The sequence below is a fragment of the Callospermophilus lateralis genome, chromosome 1 (genome assembly GCF_048772815.1).
Source record: "Callospermophilus lateralis isolate mCalLat2 chromosome 1, mCalLat2.hap1, whole genome shotgun sequence".
Classification (NCBI taxonomy): domain Eukaryota; kingdom Metazoa; phylum Chordata; class Mammalia; order Rodentia; family Sciuridae; genus Callospermophilus; species Callospermophilus lateralis.
The window spans coordinates 105,433,687-105,455,775 of NC_135305.1; the positions used below are offsets into that span (position 1 = coordinate 105,433,687).

General features: G+C 43.7%; 1 protein-coding gene across 8 annotated transcripts in view; it reads right to left on the reverse strand.

Moving 5' to 3' along the window:
- Window positions 1-523: 523 nt before the first annotated feature.
- Cobl (cordon-bleu WH2 repeat protein) overlaps window positions 524-22,089 on the reverse strand; it is a 288,719-nt gene continuing 267,153 nt past the window's right edge. For 7 of the 8 annotated variants that reach the window (XM_076837019.2, XM_076836990.2, XM_076837008.2 and 4 more), the window contains 4 exons: window positions 19,637-21,513; window positions 17,232-17,351; window positions 15,852-16,115; window positions 524-1,893 (listed from right to left, as the gene is read on the reverse strand). In XM_076837019.2, coding sequence (XP_076693134.2) covers window positions 1,876-1,893; window positions 15,852-16,115; window positions 17,232-17,351; window positions 19,637-21,513 — 2,279 coding nt within the window. In that variant the 3' untranslated portion in view covers window positions 524-1,875. Of the gene's footprint in view, window positions 1,894-15,851; window positions 16,116-17,231; window positions 17,352-19,608; window positions 21,514-22,089 lie in introns of those variants that run through there. The other variant, XR_013089036.2, reaches the window with a different exon arrangement.

Sequence of the window (22,089 nt, forward strand, 5' to 3'; positions counted from 1 at the left end):
TCTGATCAGAGAAGGAGAGCAGACAGCTTTAGCAGCTGGTAAAGTTTGGATGTGGGGTGTCTCCCAAAGGTCCACATGTTAATGGTTGGCCCCCAGCCTGTGCCGCTACTGGGGAGGTTCAACTTTTAAGGTGTGGGGCTTGGTAGAAGGAAGTTAGGTCAGTGGGGATGTGCTCTTGAAGAGGCTATTGAGATCCCAGCCCTTCCTCTCTCTTTGCTCATCTCTGGCCACCATGAGGTGAAGAGGCTTCCTCTGCCATGTGTTCCCATCATGATGTACTATACTGCCATAGACCCAAAGTAATAGGGCTCCGTGATCGTGTATTAAAATATCTGAAACCATGAGCCAAGACAAACCCTTCCTCTATATAAGTTCTTTATCGCAGGCATTTTGTCACAGCAATAGAAAGCTGACTAACATAGTAGCTGAAAATATTTGTTGATGGAATGAATGAGTCCTTTCTTCACATTTTGCAGGTGGGGGTATCCAAATACATTGTAGTATGAAATTCACAAAACAGAGCTATGATTTGATTTTTGTTTATTTGTGGCACTAAAAGAAATAGTGGACAGTTGTGACTAAGAGCAATTGGCTGGTAGCTCTTGCCTCACTGAGAAAGTTTAGCAACATTAATCAGACAACGCAAAGTTCCCATTCTACCTGATGCCTGGATCTGAAATAGTTATGAAACATTAAAATGATTTCATCATATTTTGTTTTTTTCACTAAGAGATTTTATTTCATGAACTCCTCTTGATATCTATTACTCTCTTGTTTTCCTTCATTTAACAAAACATTTTAGAGATATAGGTGAGAAACTACGGCTGTGGTTAAACTTTCTTATAAATACTGGTGACTGAGCACCGTGTGCTGCAAGAGGACTATAATATAATACAAAGGCAGCCACTGAACTGTTGGAAAAAGCATCAGGATCACATCCAAATCATTAAAACAGAAACACAACTTTGACCCAAACTGTGACACATAGGTACCTAACAGCCTCACTCCTGGGTGCTCTGCAGGATTTCAGAAGGTTCCCAGCCACTTCACCAGGCTCCATACTCAGGTCCCTGCGGAGCAGCCTGCTGTACTTCATAGCCTGCCAGGGAATGTCTGTCCACATGGGGCACTGACCATCCCTCCAACACCATCCTGATACCTTCTATCTGCTACCTTTGAGGGCCCAGAAATGCCCACTCCACACAAGTAAGATTGTTAGTTTAGTGGAAGTTGTCGATTTTTTAAAATCTTAGTTGGTCCAATCACAGCCCAAGATCTTCTATGAGGTATTAGTCTCAAAACCTTGAGGAATAAAAATTGAATCGTTTTATTACCCAACATGAATTATCTTTGGAAAAGCCTCCCAATTCTCTTCTTACTCCTCAATGCATAGCATCATGTGGCATATAACATTCAGAATGTTTCTCTTGATTTACAGATTTTTTCATCTAAAATTCAAAAGATTTTAAACAATTCAATAATTTTTAACTGTCTATATGTGGTTAAAGTCTCCAAGGTCCAAAATCAATCTAAGCCATGATTCTTTTCACTGTGCTCATAAATATAATTAAGTGTGAGTGCTGGGCTCCTGCATTTATATTCCCATTAACCTGCCAACAAGAATAGTTTATTGGCAACTTTAAGTATTCAGAGGCAAAACACATTTCCTTGGCACACAAGCCGCATAGCAAAGCAGCATTTTCTCCTCCTTTGAACCATTATGCAGGAACACTGAAAATCAACTGCACGCATTTTGGCCTGTAGACAAGAAAATAACACCAAATCTTGAGGTTCCTTGTCATGTGGAGTCCTTGAGTGATGATTGGGGGTGTCTTATACGTGAGTTTCTGCAATTATCTGACTTTTACCAGTGATTCACACAAGCAAGGGCACCTGCAAAGAGGACAGATGTTCGGTTATTCAGGATCTGTGGATAAGCCTGAGGCTCTAGACCAGTGCCCAAGGACCCGTGTTCCTAACTGTCCTTGTAAACAGTGCTCGTGAAACACGCTGAGACCTTTTACACTGACATCCATAATGCAATCTTCTTAAAATAAAAATATGCCTGAAAGCTTTCTGTTTTTTTCTCTTTTAAATTTTTTTATTTATATATGACAGCGGAATGCATTATAATTCTTACTACACATATACAGCACAATTTTTCATATCTCTGGTTGTATATACAGTATATTCACACAAATTTGTATCTTCATACATGTACTCTGGATAATAATGATCGTCACATTCCACCATTATTTCTTACCCATGCCCCCTCCTTTCCCCTCCAACCCCTCTGCCCTATCTAGAGTTTGTCTATTCCTCCCATGCTCCTTCTCCATATCCCACTATGAATCAGCCTCTTTATATCAAAGAAAACATTCAGCATTTGTTTTTTTGGGATTAGCTAACTTCACTTAGCATTATCTTCTCTAACTCCATCCAGTTACCTGCAAATGCCATGATTTTATTCTCTTTTATTGCTGAGTAATATTCCATTGTGTATATATGCCACATTTTTTTAATCCATTCATCTATTGAAGGGCATCTAGGTTGGTTCCACAGATTAGCTATTGTGAACTGTGCTACTATAAACATTGATGTGGCTGTGTTACTGCAGCATGCTGTTTTTCAGTTCTTTGGGTATAGACTGAGGAGAGGGATAGCTGGGTCAAATGGTAGCTCCATTCCCAGTTTTTCAAGAAATCTCCATACTGCTACACCAATTTGCAGTCCCACCTGCAGCAGTGTATGAATGTACCTTAGGACACTGTACAATGGTGTCCTAATGGTTTGTCTCTCATGGCTGGAAGCAGGGCTCTCTGAGGCAGGAATCAAGATGGCCTCACCACTCTATCCCCAGCACATGGACATCTGAGTGAACAAATGTTTGTGGAGTGAGTGAAGGAACGAATGCAAACACACAAGTTCCTGTAACACTTGATAAAAAAAAAATTTCAACTGTTAGTTCATCCAGGAGTCCTCCTGTGATAACCCAACCAAAAGCTAGATTCCTGGGCTTCTGAAGGAAATAAGTTTAGTGCTTCTAAAGGCAAAAATTAAACCATATTTTCAAGTAAAGAAATGGATTCATGTGAAAAGACACTGGATCTCTTGCTCTTTCGCTGAGTTCAACACATTCTAAGTTGAACTGTACTATAACTTGGGCCACTGCATTTCACTTTTTCAGTGTGCCAAGTGAAGCAAATATTCAAGGATGCAAATAGATATCTCTTAACATGAATGACCACTGCCACCGCAACAGCACCCGGGATATTTCCTGTGTGCTTCCTGTGTGAAGAATGCCATTGTGAGCACTGTACAAATTCTATGAATATCAGCTCAACTTAATAAATGATGCATTATTTCCACTGTTAGGGGTATTGCCACTAATATAAAGATGACAAAATTGAAATCTAGGGAGGGCAATTTGCTTCTAATCAAGTGCTTGTAAGTAGTGACCCACAGGCCACCCAAATAGGGAGCAGGGGCCTTCTGCCCACTCACTCACACACCTCAAATGCCTCTTGTATTCACAAGGCCCACTAGCCCTCTGACCTCCCAGCTCCATTAGCACCACCTCCACATTCAGTGGTCCCCGCCTCCTTGGGCAGCCTTTTGATGAAGCTTAAGATGAGGTATGTGGTAGCAGCCCATATAATAGCTAGCATTTCTGAAGCATCTTTGCTCCAGGCATTGAGCACCCCTGTACACACTCTCCTTCATTTTGTCCCTCACAATAGTCTTAACAGGAAAAAATGAAGCCCAAAGGCCCTGAACACCTGGGAGGGGTATGCGGATAGGCCAGTGTCTGACACCGATGCCAGCTGTGCCCACTTTCCAACGTCTCCACACATCTCTCTGCTCTCGTTTCCTGCTCTCGGTCCTTCTTCCAGGACTCTCCAATACCACAGCTTTAATGACTACCTGTAGGAACACAAGGGCTCACTATCCACTCTGCTAGAGGTTTCCTGAAGATCCTACTTTCTTAACAACAGCAATGTCATGAGCTGCATGTTTGTGCTGCCTTTGCCTTTCCCCCCAAATCCATCTGTTGAGATTCTCACTCCCAGGGAAATGGGATAGCAGGTGGGGCCTCTGGGAGGTGAGGTCAGGTCAGGAGGATGGAGCCCTCATGAATGGAATTAGGGCCCTGACAACCGAGGATGGAGGAAGCTCATTCCCACCTCCACCATTACACTCTTCTATCAAAGAAGCTACCCTCAGTGAGGAAGTGGACACTTGCTGAACTCTGGATCTGCAGCACCTCTATCCTGAACTCTCAGCATCCAGGCCCATGAGCAGTTGTGTCTGTTGTGTATAAACCACCCAGCCTGGCATTTTCTCATAGCAGCCTGAATGGACCAAGATGGAGAGGCACCACCTTTACTTCCAGTCCTACAGCTTCACTCTTCTCTATATTCCATAAGTACTTACTGGGGCACGGACTTAGGGTTGGTGCTGAGGAGTCATGAACAAGGTGGGTGTGCATGGTCCTCTGCCCTCCCAGGATGATGCTCTAATGGGAAAATGTGCAAATGACAATCCTGTGGGAATGAGTGATGTGCAGGGGAGGCAGAGGTAGTGACAGACACTTAGTAGGAACGAATGTCCCTGACATTGGGGCCAAGAAAATATTTCCTATAGGAATGTCATTTAATTGAACAGCTGTGAGACACACAAATGGGAATTGGCAAGTGGCATTTATGGCAGAACAAAAACATGTGCAAAGACCCTGGGGTAAGAAGGATGCAGGCTGGGAGAGGTCAGCAGAGATGTGATTGTGCAGGGAGGTCCTGTCATGGTACCTGCACTTTGTGCTGGAGAAGAGAGAGCCACCAAAAGTAGGGGAGGGACACTACTGCATTTGCTTGTGGTTGGGGTATGGGGACAAGGCAGGGAGCCCCAACAGGGAGCTGTGGCCACAATACACACTGAAGATGGACTCAAGATTGTTGGTGGGAACAAAGTGGGGAGAAGGGCAAAGGTCAAGGGGTACAATGGCCAGGGCTTAGCCTGTGCCCAGAGCAAGTAGATGCTTGACAGAGATGTGGCATAAGGGGAGGTAGTCCATGGTTGTGAAGCACAGGGTGAGGAGTGTGGGGGGGAGCAGGGCATTGAGGCAGATGGTTCAATTATGAACCTGCTGAGCTTGAGCCTGTGGGCCACATAGTATGAATATCAGGGAAGGGCTGAAGACATGGGTATAAGGCATAGCCCAGGACCAACTGGTTGGGGATAGAGAACTTGGGGTCACTGGCATCCAGGTGGTGATGAGAGTCACAGTGGAAGAAGGGTATTTCTGGAGTGGTGAGTAGATCCAGAAGAGAAAGAGGCCAAAGGATCAACTCCAGGGCTATAAATAGGATGGACAGAGGAGGCTGTGCCCATGGAGAACACATGTCCAGAGAGGAAGACAAGCATAAGAGGCCCTAATCATTGCCTAAAAGCCCCACCTCTGAACTTTGCTGCATTGGGGATCATGTTTTCTAAACACAAGCTTTCTGGGGTGCATTTCAGATCCAAACCATAACAATGAGAGAATCATACAGGTTTGAGTTCCATAAGGTTTACTAAGAATGGGAAACGAAGACTTTAGGCTTCCTTCCTTCCTTCCTTCCTCCTCCCTCCTTTCCCTCCTCATTCCTTCTTTCCTTCCCTTCCTCTCTCCCTTCCTTCCTTCCTTGCCTGACTGCAATGGCTGGAACTTTCATTAGTGTGCTGCATAGAATCAGTGAGAGATAGACATTCTTACTTTGTTTTTGTTCTTGGGGAAAATATTCATTCTTCCACTGTGAACTGTGATGTCAGCTGTCTGTTTTTCCTTGATGCCCTTTATCAGACTGAGCAAGTTCCTTTCTCTTCTACTTTATAGAGTTTTAATCAGAATGGATGATGAATATTACCAAATACTTTTAATGTGTATATTGAAATAATCATATGACTTTTTATGTTTTTTAGCTTTTAGTTTGTTAACGTGGGGAATTATTTTTAAATGTTAACCAACCTTGCATTCTTGGGATAAGTCCCTCTTGGCCATCATATATTATCCTTTTTTATATACTGTTTTCTTCATGTAATATCTTTGGTTTTGGAATCAATAGTAGTGGCTTAATAGAGTAAGTTGGGAAGTCCTTTTTCATATTCAATTTTAAGAAAGAATTTATACAGTAGTTTGGGTGTATGTTTGTGAACTCCTCATTGAAGTCATCTGGGCATGCAAAGTTGTGTGTGTGTGTGTGTGTGTGTGTGTGTGTGTGTGTGTGTGTGAGATAGCACATGTCCATGTGTTGTGCGTATGTGGATTTCTAACTTAAAATTAAACTTAAAAATTTCTTTAACAGATACAGAGGTATTCAAATTATGTATATCTTCTTACATGAGCTTTGTGTTTAATAGTTCTTGTTGTTTGCAGTTTGTTCATTGCATGAAGTTGGTCACATTTTCCTTATGATATTCTCTATCTAATATTGTTAGAATTGATAGTGATACTATGCCTCTCCTTCCTGATATTGCCAAATTGTCTCCGTTTTTTTCCTGCTAAGTCTGGCTACAGGCATATCAATTTTATTGGTTTTGTTAAAGAACAAGATGTTGGTTTAATTGATTTTTCTTTATTACTTTTCTCTTTTTATTGCATTGATTTCTGCTGACCTTTACTACTTATTTTTCTTCTGCTTACCTTGGATTTTAGTTTTGCTCTTCTTTCTCTAGTTTCTGAAGGTGAAGGTGAGGTCCTTCCTGGGAGACTTCTCTTTCCTAATGGAACAATGTGAGGCTATGGAATCTTCATTACACACATCTTATAATGTGTTCAAGTTTACATTCACTTCAAAATATTCTATTTTCCCTTTGATTCTTTTATTTTACCTGTGGATAATTTAAATCTGTGTTACTTCAATGTTTGGGAATCTTCCTGAGATGGTTTTGTTACTAATTTCAAATTTAATCCTGTTTTAGTCATAGAATATACTTATTTGTATACTTTACATAGAGTTATATTAACTGTTTAAATATCCTCATCTGCCAATTCAAACACCTGTGTTAATTTTACGGCAGTTCTAATTCATTTTCAATCTATCCGGTTTCATATAATATTGCTCCTGTGCATGCCTGATCACTCCTGAATGGATGTCAGACATGGTCCATTTTTGCCTTGCTGGGTACTGGGTGGTTTTATATTCCTATGAATATTCCAGAGCTTTGTTCTGGGATGCAGTTTATTAGGACATAGTTGGGTAATTTCAGGTGTTGTTTTTAAGATCTGGGGGGCAGCACAGGAGCCAGGTAAATACTGAGGCAAGACTCTTCTGAATTTTCTACCCAATGCCCAAGCATTGACGTCTTCTCATCTGGATGGTATTATTATCATATGGTATACTATTCTCAGACTGTGTGAGCTCTAGATACTGCCCTAGTTAATCCTACTGGCTGGTTCTATTCCCTCACTTGCATGGGTTGATGAGTAATCCACGGAGTCTTCCAGAGGGGCCTCTGGAGGCTTCTGGAACCTTGTCTTGGTGCTATGGTGTCCTCCTCAGCATCTACTCTGCCCACCTCAGCTCTCCTGGCCTTGGCAGACTCTGGCACTACTCCTCAGTCAGGGAGCTTGTGGATCTCTGTCTGGGTTCCCCTGACTGCACCACAGCATAGGCAGGAAGGAGAGGGACTCACAGGCCTTTCCCCTTTGCTTCATGTCTCTCACAGATGAGTGCTCTATCATTATGATGTCCAGCAACCTAAAGATCATGTTTTGTCTGGATGTTTGGTTGTTTCACATAGGACTGGAAATCCAATCACTGAAACTATATTTGGGCCACTTGCTGAAGCTCCCTGGGGATTCTTGTTAAGCAGGTGAGAACTGAACATATTAAAAAACTTTGTTTTGTCCCTATTTTTGCTTTGAAACTGTCAGCAGCATTAAATGGTCCACATTCACAGCTCTGGGTTAGCTGAGCATCTTCTAATGCCACCAGATCTTCCCCTTTCCAACATCTTATGTACAGCTGTGCCAATCAATCTCTCCCTTGATCCAGATGGTATAAGTGACCTAATCACTCCAAAATACCTGTGTGTGCATGCATAGCTATACATACACACATATATTTATCCTGAATCTAGAAATTCTATATAACTATTTCTGTTTCAGCTTTATTCTTCTAATATTTATCCAAAACCAAACTCAAAACTCATCAGGGATATTGAATGTTCAAATGAGTTTCAAGCTACTCAAATGTGACCCACAATATGTGTACATTCCACTGAATGTGCATTCTATCTGAAAAACAACCATAAAAAATAAACTCCAGTAACATGCATATTACATTTTTAGCTGTGATACATACTGATATTGGCAATGCATTTTGAATGCATAAAAAACAAAATTCCATTTGGATGGTAGAAAGATAGAGAGGTGGACAGATCTAATATCAAACAAATACAGAAAATATCATCATAAGCCCTTGGGGGTAAGTGTAAGGGTGTTTACTGTACAATTATCTCAATTTTTAAATATCCTTGACATTTTTCATAACAAAATGAGAGAAATGATCTTTTATAAAATGAGAAAAAAATCAGGGCTTGTTAAAACTTAATTTATCAAAAGTCATAGGAAAAAATGGCTGTAAGGCCTAGGTAGGTTTCCTAGCAAATCTACCAGCTGACTTTGAAGTTGTACACTAGAAAACACAAATTCTTCCTGGATTTAAAATAAGAATGTGTAGAGGTATTAATAGTGAGTACACACTTTGGAGTGTGGATTTTCATCTTGGCTGGTTGTGTCTAGAGAATTGCTCACCCACTCTCATCTTTTCCTTCTTTCACTGGTAAAATAGGAATGCTAGCCAAATTATAGGATTCCAAAAGAGTGGCTGAGATCATCTGCATAGGGTCCTCAGCACAATGATTTTACAATACCTTCACTATATCATTTCATCAAGCTTGCAGTTTTAGCCAGCCTCCCATTAATGTAACAGAATACCCGAGATAAGTCAATTCATAAGAAAAAGGTTTAGTTTGGTCCACAGTTTTAGAGGTTTCCCATGACTGGATTGCTCCATGGTTTGGGGCCTGTGGTGACACATTGTGGTGGGAGTATGTGGCAGATAAAACTCAAACCCATTCACCTCATGGCAAGAAAGTAAATAAGAAAGTGGAAAGGGCTGGGACTATCCCTTTTGAGCACCCACCCGCAATGATTGGAAGACCTCCCACTAGGCCTCACCTCTCAAAGTTATGTGCCCCCCCATAGCACCATGAGCTGGGGACTAACCCTTTTAAAACATGGGCCTTTGGGGGATACCCCAGACCCAACCTACAGCAAGTAGCCAGAGGATAGGTTTAGTGAACCTATAATGAAGTTTTGGAGATAGGGCTGCAGAGATGCTTGAGCATCTCTGGTTCATCTAACATCCAGCACAGGGAGCTAATTCTCTCTTGGGATGCTCTCCCACCTTGCCACGGCAAATCTCTCTGAGCCTGTAACTGGCAGGACAGGCCCAAGAGGGACACTAAGGGGCAAGTCAGTGAAGCTCTCTCAACCTCTGCTCTCAAGGCAGCAGCCCTGCTAGGACTGGCCCAGTAGTCCAAGTATCAGCACCAGGATACTTACATATCAGCACCAGGCTGGGAATGACCAGCAAAGGGTGTGCACAAAGGAAAGAGGAATGTACCTGTCCCTGAAGGAGGCCATGCTGCAAAGCAGAGCTTGGAAGTGTTCCCTGGCTTCCCACACATTTCAGGCTTTCTAAAAGATTCTCTCTTTATTTAAATTGAACAAAGAGAAAATTGGTGAAGGGTCAAGGCTTGCCAAGTGAGGCCCACAAACAAAGCTGTAAAAATATTCCAATTTTGTTTACTTCTTTGCCGACTAAGGAGAATAATCTTTATGTGGGTAAAAGGTAATATGAACAATGATGATAGGAAAATGGTGCTGAGGAGAGAGAAGTTGCTAAGATAGCATTCAAACTCTCTAGCTAAATTCCTCCCTTCCAGCTTGGGTGGAGAGATCCAAGGCACTGAAAAACTCACATGGAAGCCTGCTACACAGCACTGGCTGGCTCTGGAGGATGCAAATGGAGCCTGTGATAGAAACCTGGAAATATACAAATCTTGTCTTATTTTCCAAAAGGAAAAGAAGGTGGATTCTTCCAGCTTGAAGTGGATTCCTGGCATGGTTGTATAATGATTATGAAATAGAGGAGTTATGAGCACATGGACAGCAAGTTGTACTAGGACAGCCAGGAAGCATGGTGTACAATGAATGAATCTCTCTCTCCTCCCAATAAATAATTACTGAGTACTTACTCTGTGCCAGGAACTACAGAAGGTGCTGACTATTCAATGGGCAAGACTCACAGAGCCTGTGCCATGGAAGGAGAGGTGCACATTCAACAAAAGTTACACCAGTTGTTAGAGAAATCAGAGCTGTGATTTGCATTATGAAGGAAAAACTATGTGATGTTGTAATGGGAAGCTTAATCAGTTTGGGGAAGAAGAAAGGTTTGCTGAGGACTGGGTAAATATGGAAATATGAAGAATGAGTAGGAGTTTGCTGGTAAAGTGTGGGGATGTGGGGAGTGGTGTCTGTGAAGGCCCTTGGTGTGACGGGGGCAGTCACTGCATTCAGTGGTCTCATGAGAAGCTTTCCCACCACCTTTCCTCTCGTAGTAAGGACAGGCATCTTGGAACACTGTCACAAAAAGAACAATTCTGCATAAAGAAGTGAGCAAGGACAAAATTGACCCCTCGTACCTTGATACCCTTCCAACTCAAGCAGAACACAGTAAAGGCTTACATAATGAGTTTCCAAACCCAGTGTGTGACGCAGCTGTACTTATGAGTCTGTTTGTGTCCTGACATAAATCACTATTCCCTAGTCCCGGAACTTGAAGTTCTCTAGCCACTTGTGATAGTGCTGAGGCTTAGAAGGAAGGAGAGCTATTGCTGCTTCTCATTCCTGGCTCAGGGCCTCCTGATAGAGTCATACGTCTAATCGTTACCTACAGGGACTATGGTCAAGGCCAAGTGGTGTGACGTGTGCATGTCTGCATCCATTAATTCCTGCAGTGAGAAAATGGGCACCTGTGGGGGCCCCCACTGTGAGACTGGAGCTTGGCATGGCTCCATGGGGCATTTCCCAAGGCAGTCAGGAGCTGATAAGATGTCTGGATGCAGTGGCAGCACTGACCTGGGGAAGGGTTAGGATTAGTCATTGAGGACATCTACACCCTACGCCCATCTGTCAACTGGAAACTACATCCTCGCCTGCCTTCCAGGAAGGTCACCAGTTGGGGCTCGCACAGCTCCTCTGTGAGACAAAAGACGGAACATGTCGGCAGAAAGATATGGAATTTTTTACCAAGTCCATACCTTCTGGAAATTTTCTCAGGTCAACCACAAACCCTGCCCAGAAACATGCAAACACTCTTTATGGGTCTTTCTCTGGCTGAGAACCTCTGCAGGCACAATGGTGCTTCACTCATCTTTCTATGGACCCTGGTAGGTTCGCTGGAAAGGCTTATGGAATGAGTGCTGGACAGACCCATGTGTTACATCTAAACACAGGTTTAGAGGATACACGGTGTATATTCCAGGCCCTCTGAAATGATACATGTAAAGCAGATGGGCAAAGACACACAGACACACAGCTTTACCACTGATGTGTATGACGGGAAGAAAGAACTGAATGTGGAGGTGGGTATGTACTGAATATCATCTTTGGTAAGGGTGGGCATTCTGTGAAGAAGAAAGAGCAGGTCACAACAAAGGTGCGCATGCCCCTTTGTAAGCTGGAGGAAACCCAGACAGCTGGGGACTTCTCTGACAGCCACAAACAGAGGTAGAGACACTGCTCAATTCACACTGTTAAGGCGGATGTCATTTCAATTATCTTGAAAACTGACAAACTCACTTTTAAGGTAATCATTCCTTCTCCATCAAATGTACTCTTCTATGTTTTAACATAGGCAGCATTACTGCCTATGCCTGTATGAATTACAGGCAGGGTGACCAAATGTTGCATCTGGGACCATCAGGTTTTTAGTGATGAAAGTTCCACCTCCCAGGAGACATCACTAGGGTGACTAGGAACCCTGGTTAAAAGGAGAAGGTAGCATTGCAAAGGGAGGAGGGGAGCCTGCAGACATGCACTGCAGCCCTCAAAACTGCCTTGATAAGGCCAGACCCTGGAGGCTCACCCAGCAAAGCTTGCTCAAGAGCCCCCACTGACACCTAAAGAGAAGAAGGAAATTCTGCTCAGACCAACTGTCTAGGGAGAGCTCAAACCCACACTGGACGGATATGGATGTCTTTATGTTTACTGCAGTTTCCTCAAGGTTAGCAAAACTTCAAAAGCCCAAACAGGTGAAAGGAAGCTAAAGAAACAATAAGAGGCAAAGTTCAAAAGATGTGATGCCCAAGGGCCATAAAACATACCACAGTATTTTTGCTTCAAAGACAACATAAACCTTCATGGCCCATGCATAGCAGGAAAGTGCCATCTAAGCAGCTTGTTAGAAAAATTACAAGTCATTGCCCGAAGTGAAAATGTTTCCCTGATGACTTGGTCTACTGTTCAACAACAATGAGCCAATGGGGCAAGCTCCCAGGACACAAAGGCAAGTAAATATTGGATTCAAGGGAATCTAACATGGTCTCTGGTGAGGCCAAGTTGGTCCAGTAGCAGCTGTGTACCCCTGAGAGAGGCTGAAAAGGGGTGGCTTAGGTGGAGGGGCCACCCCATTCCTGGCCTGCCAGCCACATTTTCTTCAGCAGATTTTATGTGATGAAATATGCAGAAGGAAGAGAAGATCCCAGGTCATTCAGGTACAGTAGTGATAGAGTGACACTCACCCCTGTCACTCAGGGCTAGCTTTCAGACTGAGAGCAACTTGTAAACTTCTTAGGGCATCCTAATCTCAGAAGTGTCATAGAAATATTTACTGACCAGAACTTTCCAGGGTGGACATGGTGGGCCGCATCCAAGAAATAATCAAAACTTCTGAATGCCATTTAAGTAGCTGACAGAAAGCTTAGACTGTGCTAGAAATGACTGACTGGTCTCACACTCCAGCCAGGATGTCCCAGCCATGGTGACCTTTTCTCCAAGCATGACTGGGGCTCACGCCACCCAGCTTCTTCCTAGTCCCTAAGTGTGGGACTGGCCTTGTCTAGTCTTGCCCTTCTCATCTCCTGTCTTTTCATCTCTCCCCACTTTCTTTCTCACAGCACAATTTCCTCTGTTCTTTTAGACTATTCCCCAGCATGTGTTTTCTTTCTTGAAAGCATTCTCAGAGAAAGAAGATCTATGTTTAAATTTGTAGCCCACCAACTGCTAGTTATGACCCCAAGCAAGTCTTCACCCTCTCTGGGACCAGGACCCTCATGACCCCAGCAGGATGGGAAAAACAATTTCTATTTTGAAAAGCTTAAAAAATCAGACAGAGATGATGTATATGAACTAACAAGCAGTTTGTGGTCACAGAGAGGAGAGGAGACACATCCTAAGACTCCTGATGGATGCCTGAAACTGCATCTATGTTCAGATAGTACTGAACCTTACATGCATACTTATTATGCATACTTACGGCAAAGTTTGACTTATACATTATGTACAGGGAACAATTGAAAATAACAGTAATAAAATAGAACAGTTATAACAATATACTGTTAACAAGTCATTTAAAACTTATGAATTGCTTATTTCTAGAATTTCCCATTTAATATTTTTAATCCTGGTTTACTGTGATGAACTGAAAGTGTGGGAAGCAAAACCGCAGATAAAGGACAACTACTCTAATTCTACTCAGTGTTATTCAAAGTAGATCAAAAGCTTCAATGGGATATTCTGATAATTAACTCAAATCTTAATGTAAAGTCACATGGTAAACATTTAAAAATGGCAGATGTGTTGGTTGAAACTTCCAAAAAAAAAATCTTGATTCAGGATGTAGCTATCTCAATGTGATCCAAAAAAAAAAAAAAAAAAAAAAAAAATCTTGATTCAGGATGTAGTTATCTCAATGTGAAGTTCATGTTGAGAAATATGATTTTTAAAACTCAGATTATGTGCCCTGGGGTCAGCCAGACCCTTGGAGCTGGTTCCAACTGCATCACTCACTTTGGACTTTTCCAGGGAGCCTTAGAAACAACAGCCCTTAAAATCTGTCAGAGGACATCCCAGGGCCTCTTTTACATCTTTATCAGAACTTATGCAGTCTAATTTTTATCATCCCTTTGTTACCCTTCACTACATTTTCTTTACTTCTCGTCACTGTAAATAAGCATGTGAGGTCATTGATGTATATATCCCATAGAAGAGGGAAGCACAAAGCACAAATAAACTCAGAAAGCCCTGAATAATTTTTAATTTTTCCCCCTTCTGAGGAGATGGCATGAGATTTGGGGTGTTTCACTGCCATTCAGTTAAGGATGTGTTTCCCCAGTATCCTGGGGTGAGGTGTGCTTCCATGGAAGACTGGCTGGCCTCCTGGACAGATGATGGCTTGTGTTCCTAATCAGGGCCAGACATACACTGGCATGAATGCCTCACACTCAAATCAGGATGAGCCCTGGGGAACTGACCTGAGAGCTGGCACAAATGCCATCTGGGGGGCATGGAAAGCCACAGTCATTGGGCATCCAAGCAGCTCTTGAACAGGGAAACAGAGCTACGACCTCTGAGCACCCACAGAGCCCTAATCAAGGAGGGACAGCCTTTACAGTCATGTTGCCTGGGCAGTCCTCTCCTCTGTCTCCTCAGGTTCCTATGTGTGAAATAAGTGGAGAAGTCTGCCTTGTTAATGGGCACAGCAGTGCAGGGGGCCCACATCCTATTTTCTGAGTGACCTGCTCTCTATAGAGCAAACAGCTTGTTACCTAATGTCAAAGACCTTCAGTGCTTAGTCCAAAGCCAAGACACTTGACTCCTGTGAGCCTTGTTCATTTTATATAAAATTCAAAATAATCTTTAGCTCTGACCTCTTGAGAGAAAACATAAGCTTAGTATATATAAATAACCTCTCAAAAAATAGAAAAACACACCCAAACTCCTTATTATTAGCATAATTCCAAAACCAGCAAGAATGTGCAGGAATCAAGGGTCAATGCATTTACAGAACCATTTTGGAGTTGAAACACATCTCAGAAGCCATCTGGTCCAAGTGTTCCTTAATTTCTGAATCCTATTGCAGGAGCCAGAGATTCCACTGAGACCAGGTGGGCAACTGACTTGAAGACCAGCATCAAACTGTACAGAAAGAGGAACTGGGGAAAAGAATGCTCAGCCTAGGAGACTTTAAATTAGATCACAATTAGGCATTATGCTGGGAGAAAGAGAAAAGAAGATAGGCAGACGGGGAGCGAAGAGGAAGGAAGGAAAAAATGAAGAAGGGCAGAAAGAAAGAGGAGAAAGGAAGAAGGAACCGAGGGAGGCACATAGGCAGAAAGGAAGGAAAGAAAAAGGAAAAGAGGGAATAAGGAAGAGGGAGGAAGGCAGAGAAGGATATTAGAAGGAAAAGGAAGAAATAAAGAAAAGAGGAGAGGAAAGAAGCAAGGAAGAGGAGTGTGCTAGCAAGCCTCACTGAGGGCGGAGGGCTGTCTGTGACGTGAGCTCTGTGGAGCCCATAGTGAATCATCTTCTCTAGCCTGTCCATAGACCAGTACACTTGTGAGTTCAGGTGGGGGCTGGAAGTGGGGTTTGACCTTCACCTGCTGAGGAGCCAAGGGCTGGGCAGGCAGTGAACATGCAGGAAGCTAGCCTGCTCTCTGGGGCCAGCTCTCACCTACCCACATCTGACTGGCCTGAGGCTCTCCCACAGGCAGGCTCCCTTTCTCTGGCCCCACACAGCACTCACCTTTCTCAATCTTGCAGCCCCTGTGCCAGAGCGGATGGCATCCATCAAGGCTTGCCTGGCATCCACTGGGTTGCTGAGGGTTCCTGAGCTGAACCTAGAAGATGTCCTTGATGCAGAGAGAGCCTGGGAGTTCGGTGGGGGAGGTGGTGGCAGGGCCGGTGGGGGTGGAAGGCCATGGTCTTCTTGTTGAGAATTTTCCACACCCAGTGAATTGAGCGCAGCATCTCGAAAGCTCTGGAGCTCTTCAGAGGCAGAGGAGGACACCTAACAATGAGACATTTAAATGATTGTTCTAAAGGTTGAGTATCTATGGCCCCCCAAATTTTCATGTATGAACTCTTAATCCCCAAGGTGTTGACATTAGGAGGCAAGACCTTTGGGAGGTGATGAGGTCAAAGGGTGGAGCCCCCATGAATGTGATTGGTGACCTTATAAAAGAGACCCCAGGGAGTCCCTTGACCCTCACAATGTGAAGACACAGCAAGAAGTTGCAATCTATGAACCAGTAAATAATCCCTCACCAGGCAACAAATCTACTGATGAGAAATAAACTTCTATTGTTTATAAGCCACCCAGCCTATGGCATTTTGTTATAGCAGCCTCAAAAAGATAGTGTCAGTGTCTATACAGGTCCTTTTCAAGAGGGCAATGCACAGCTTACTGTCTTACCCTTAGACTTCAGACGGCTTTTCTGTTCTAAGCCCAAGAAGTCTCTCTGCCCAAGGCTTAGACACTTGTCCCTGTGTCCTGCCAAGTCACAGATCACAGGGACCAGGATTTGGCAGTGATGTCTTGCTGAGAACTTTCTGATCTCGTAACTTTTCTTGGCATGTGAGGAAAGAAACAGGGGCTAGAAACACAAATCTGACCAGTTTGGAGGGTGGGGAAGACACACACTCAGAACCCTCTGAGTAGTAAGTTATGTCGTTCTTTGAATTCTCCGTGTGGAAGCCATGGGTGATACCATGCTGCCCTAAACTCAAGACCATGTTGTTCCTGCAGTTATGCAAAAACCAGCACTTTATTCATTCCAGCAGGTGTGCAGTTGTATGCTGCCTGGTTATCAAAGCCCTGAAGCCATGAGGGTACCAGAAGGAACTTGGAAAAGTGCCCTATGCTAGGTGCAGGCAGGGGTTATGCTTTTGGAAGAGGGTGGGAGAACCTCTGGGTAGTCTCAAGTCTCTTGTGCAGTGGCTGCCCCAGCCTCAAGTAGTAGCGTGCCTGCCTCCAGTGCCAATGTGCCCAGCAGGAGGGGTTGGCTGCTCTGAAGCTGGATCACCACCCTCTTGGAATAACAGCAGTTTCTATGCCATCTACATAGGATGCTGGTGGGGAAGGAGGGGTAGGCACTGGCACCCATCTCACCATGCTCTTTCTTACCTTCCTCAGGCTGTGGGCACCGCTGTGCCCACGGATGGCGGCAAGCAGGGCTGATCGCTCACTCTCTGCCTCCGTATAGGATGGTTTCTTTGGCCCTCCCTCCAAAGTGTGTTCTGCAGTCTAGAATATTAATAGTGTCAACACATTTCACTCCAAAGATGGAGAAATATTAACTGTGAAACAGCTTGAAAGAAAATACTGCAGATCAGTTGAGGCCTCTAAGATCAATTCCCTGTCTGCTAAAAGGTGCATACAAAAGGACTCCAACTTACTATAGTTCAACTTTATCATGTTATGAAAGTATATCAGAAGACCAGTTTCTTTTTACATTAGTAAAACATTTAATAAGTTACATGAGATATTCAATACACTTTATGAAATAGAAGATTTTGCCCAAATGGAGGCCAACCTAAATATTCTGAGCACATTTAGGGTAGGCTACACTACCCTATGATGTGTGCTGGGTAAGGTGTATTAAATGCATTTTTAATTTCCAATATTTTCAACTTTGCATGGACTTACCAGGACACAACCTCATTCAAAGTCAAAGACATGTTAAAAAGAATAAAATATTGTATATTTGGGGTAGCATCAAATGTTGCCTCTTAATGACAGATCACACCTGTTATCTGTCCTGTCTTCCCAAGGCTGAGATGTGTGGTGATTTCCTGCCTACCTGAATAAGAATCCTGGGTCCCTGCTAATGAGTATGTGGCACTGGGCTGGGACACTTAGCTTTACTGAATCTCAGTTTCCTTATCTGCAAACTGGAGGAAATTATACCCAATCATAGTGTTAGCTTCACAGGCAATATTTTTGACATATTAAATGCTTAGATAATGGAAGAAGAATGTCATAAATTTGCTTCTTTTGCTATTGGAGAGTTACAACCTGCTGATGCTACTAATACAGTCATGTGCCACATAACAGTTCAGTCAAGAATGGATCACATGTACAACATTGGTCCCATAAGATTACAGAGCTGAAAAATTCATGTTGCCTAGTGACACTGTAGGCACCTTGCCATCCTGTAGCCTTTGCTCACACATTTGGGTGATGCTGCTATAAACAAATCTATGTGCTGCCAGTCATATAAAAGGATAGTATGTACAATTACACATGGCACATAATTCTTGATAATAATAACAAATGACTAAGTTATGATTTATGTATTTACTATACTATAATTTTTATGATTACAGCAAACTCCTATTTGTAGAATAATGTTTTGTATACAATGTGCCATGTTACATCAGGAGCAGTCTCACACACCTTGTGTCTACCATGTCTTTTTTTCATGGTACTAGGGATTGAACTTAGGGGCACTCGACCACTGAGCCACATCCCCAGCTCTATTTTGTATTTTATTTAGAGACAGGGTCTCAATGAGTTGCTTAGGGCCTCACTTTTGCTGAGGCTAGTTTTAAACTCACAATCCTCCTGCCTCAGTCCCCTATACTGCTGGGATTAAGATGTGTGCCACCATGCCCAACCTACCATGTCTCTTGATGCAGCAAGAGGCCATGTCTAGTGACTTATCTATACCATACAGGTTTGTGTGAGCACACTCCATGATGTTTGCATAATGATGATATCAACAAGCAACACAGTTCTTAGATTGTATCTCCATTGCTAAACAACACAGGATTGCAGAATAAAGCAGTGGTGTTGTCTGGATTTTTTATTTGCCCACTTCAGTATGCTATAATTTGGGTCTTAAATGTTCCAGAGGCTCATGTGTTAAAGGCTTGGTCCTCAGCTTGGAAAGTGGGGGAATCATTAGGATGTGGAGCCTAGTAGGATGTCCTAGGTTATTGGGGAGTGGCCTTCAAGGATATATGAGATGCTGGTCTCTAATTCTCTCCTTTGGCTTCCTGGCCATCAGGTAAGCAAATCTGCCCCACCATGTACTCCCACCATAATGTGATGCCTTTCCACAGGTCCAAAAGTAATAGGCCAGCTGACTATAAACTGAAACCTCCAATCTGTGAGCCAAAATAAACCTGTCTTTTATTTAAGTTGGGTATCTGAGGTTTTATGTCACAGTACTAGAAAGGTGACTAACACACAATGTTTGAAGTCCAATATGTGCAGGGTCCCACCATACAGCATCTCTATTTCTCCTGCTGGGTGGATAGACATTCATCGACTGACATCTTTTACTCTCATGTTTGAGCCTGAAAAACCAAAACACATTCATTTTGGCCTCTTTACTAGTTCTATTCAAATAATCGTGAGGAAAGGAGGAGACAGACATTCTAGTTAAAAATTAAACCTGTGTGTTAATCCTTACTGCTATGCTTTTCCTGTCTCTCCTATGATCCTCTTATAAAAATCTAGGACAGGTGTGGGTGTTCTGGTCAGGATCTCCCTTCACCTGTTTCCCCCATGGCCACTGCATTCACCTTGCGGAGTTTTTCCTTCCCTCCTGCAGAGTGGATGGCTTCCATCAGGGCGCTGTGCAAGGACGTATCTTTTGGAACTGGCCTCTGGACAACAGGTTTAAATTTTTTCTTTGGCCCAAAAATGCTGGGTGGCAATGTACCATCTGTTTCATGCACATCTGTAGATAATGAATTGGGTTTTTGTTCCATTTCTAGGACAATGTGGCTACTAGTGCTGGGCACTTTGGGAGAGTCAGGAGGCTTGCTTTTGTCTGGGGCCCCTGTATAGCCATTCACCAGTGCCCTGCTGGAGCTCTGAGCATCTGCCAGGCGTGGAGGGGGCGGGTGTGCCCTGTCCAGTGTGAGCCCAGGGTCAGATGCTGAGCTGGTCTTTTGGTTACTCGCGCCTTGCTTTTCATTGAAACCACAGCTCTGTCCCACAGAAACATGATCCTTCTGGGAAGATCTGACTAGTGGGAAATAAGAGCTTCTGTGGACAGTGGCAGGACAGTCTTGAGTAGACAACTTCCCACATGTGCTGCTGACCTCCCCTCTAGGCTGGGCTCCCGCGGCTGACTCTCCCCCAACATTGCTGGGAAGGCTGACGCCAGGCTGCTTTGCCTCGTGTGTATGTCCTCGTGCCTCTGAGTACAGTTTGGGGGCTGTGTCATGCTTCACAGTGACAGGCTCCCCTGGTAGCTTTGGTGCTCTACCCACATGACACTTTTCCACATTACTGTGCTGCCTCACCACATCAGTATGGACTTTGGGAGGTCCGATTCGCTTGGCAATCGCAGAGGCCACATACTGACTGGATGTTCTTCTCTGAGGTTTGAGGAATGTGACTTCTGTGGTGTTAGCTGCTGGCACTTTCATGTGACAAGTGACTGAGGAGGGTGGTCGGCTACTCCCCTCTTCCAGGTGTGTCCTGCATTCTTGGGGGCCAGCCTGCTGCTGGGGTGCAGTCAATGTTGGGGCCACCTGGAGTCTGTTATTGGGCTGTGGCTTGGCTGGCATGGTGGTGGTGGTGGTGGAGGGGTTCCTCCTGGCTGAGCAATCTGTGGGCTGGTTCAGCTGCTTCTCCAATGAGCTGCACCTCCAGAACTCCTTGACTTTCCCAATGGGTTGAGCTTCTGTTTCAATAACAGATGATGAGATGGGTATGGTCCTGCTGCTGTTCACATGGGGGCTCACTAGGTTCCCCAGCTCATCAATCTTAATGGCGCCTGTGGAGAGGGACACATTTCTGTCATAGCATCTCATCTCTGACTTGGGAGGAACAATTTTGTAGGTAGTGAGGCCGCACTTCAGTCCGTAACTTCCCCTGGGGGTTTGGCCTTGCTGATACCATGATGGTGGTGCTGAGACAGTGGTTTTTCCGTTGCTTTCCTTTTCACTTTTTGGCTGTAAATTCACCCTCTGGGCAGGATGTGTTGTCTCACTGTAAGCTAGAACAGGCACTTTCCCTTTCTCCTTTGCATTTAGGCCATCTATTTGAAGTTTTGAAATGAAAGAAGTCACCTTGGGCCCTCTTTCAACGAAATTCCCATCTTGAGAGGTACTGGATTGGGTTTCCTTTCTGAGGTCATAGGAAGGAGTACAGGGGTCAGGAGCTTCTTCCCTCATCCTCTCATGAGGCTGGCTGTGCCCAGCCTGAAATGAGGCCTGGGGGTCTCTCCTGCAGGCAATGCTCCCCATGTCAAAAGAACCAGCATTGTTGTTTCTATTGGAAAACAGTCCTGAATCTATAGGATCATCTGAAACTTCCCCAATGAACGTCACTGGGATGGAATCTGCATCACTGCTGGGGATGATGGCATCCTGCATACTGTGGTGGGACACACCATTTGTGGAGCTGGTTAGTGAGCTAGTGTCTGTTTCATAACTCTCTTCCATTTCTGAAAGAAAGACAAATGCAAGTCACTGGTCAACACGGCATGCACAATCACCATACTGATGATCTAATCATGACCATGACTTTGACTTCCCTAGGGTGACTTTGAGTAAACTACTTACACTTGTGTTAAAATTTTTTTTATTTGTAATCTACATTACCTGGGGACAGAATTTCAACTTTCATAAACTACAAAAGATCTGTTTGCAGATCAATGATGCTTCCAGGTAATTGTTCAGTTATAACATTTTGTCAATGCTGTTCAACAAGAAATAGATTTCTAAATCCAAGTTTCTGGAAAAATCTATTTTCAACACAGAAGCATGAAAGTGAACTTGACCTCTGCATTTCCTGTTCCCACCAGGAGCATGGCAAGACATACAAAACTTGCTCTAGCTTTAACTTCTTAAAGAGAGAATGACCAAGCCTATGTTCCACAGAGTCATCAACTCTTCTAACTGCTGAGTGAGGCAGTGGGTCATGTGTTCAAAGATTGTGGGACACTGTACAGCTACGTCAATCATAGCTGGGAAAGAAACTGGAAAGCAAGTTGGACGCAACTACTGATCAGTTTTATAAT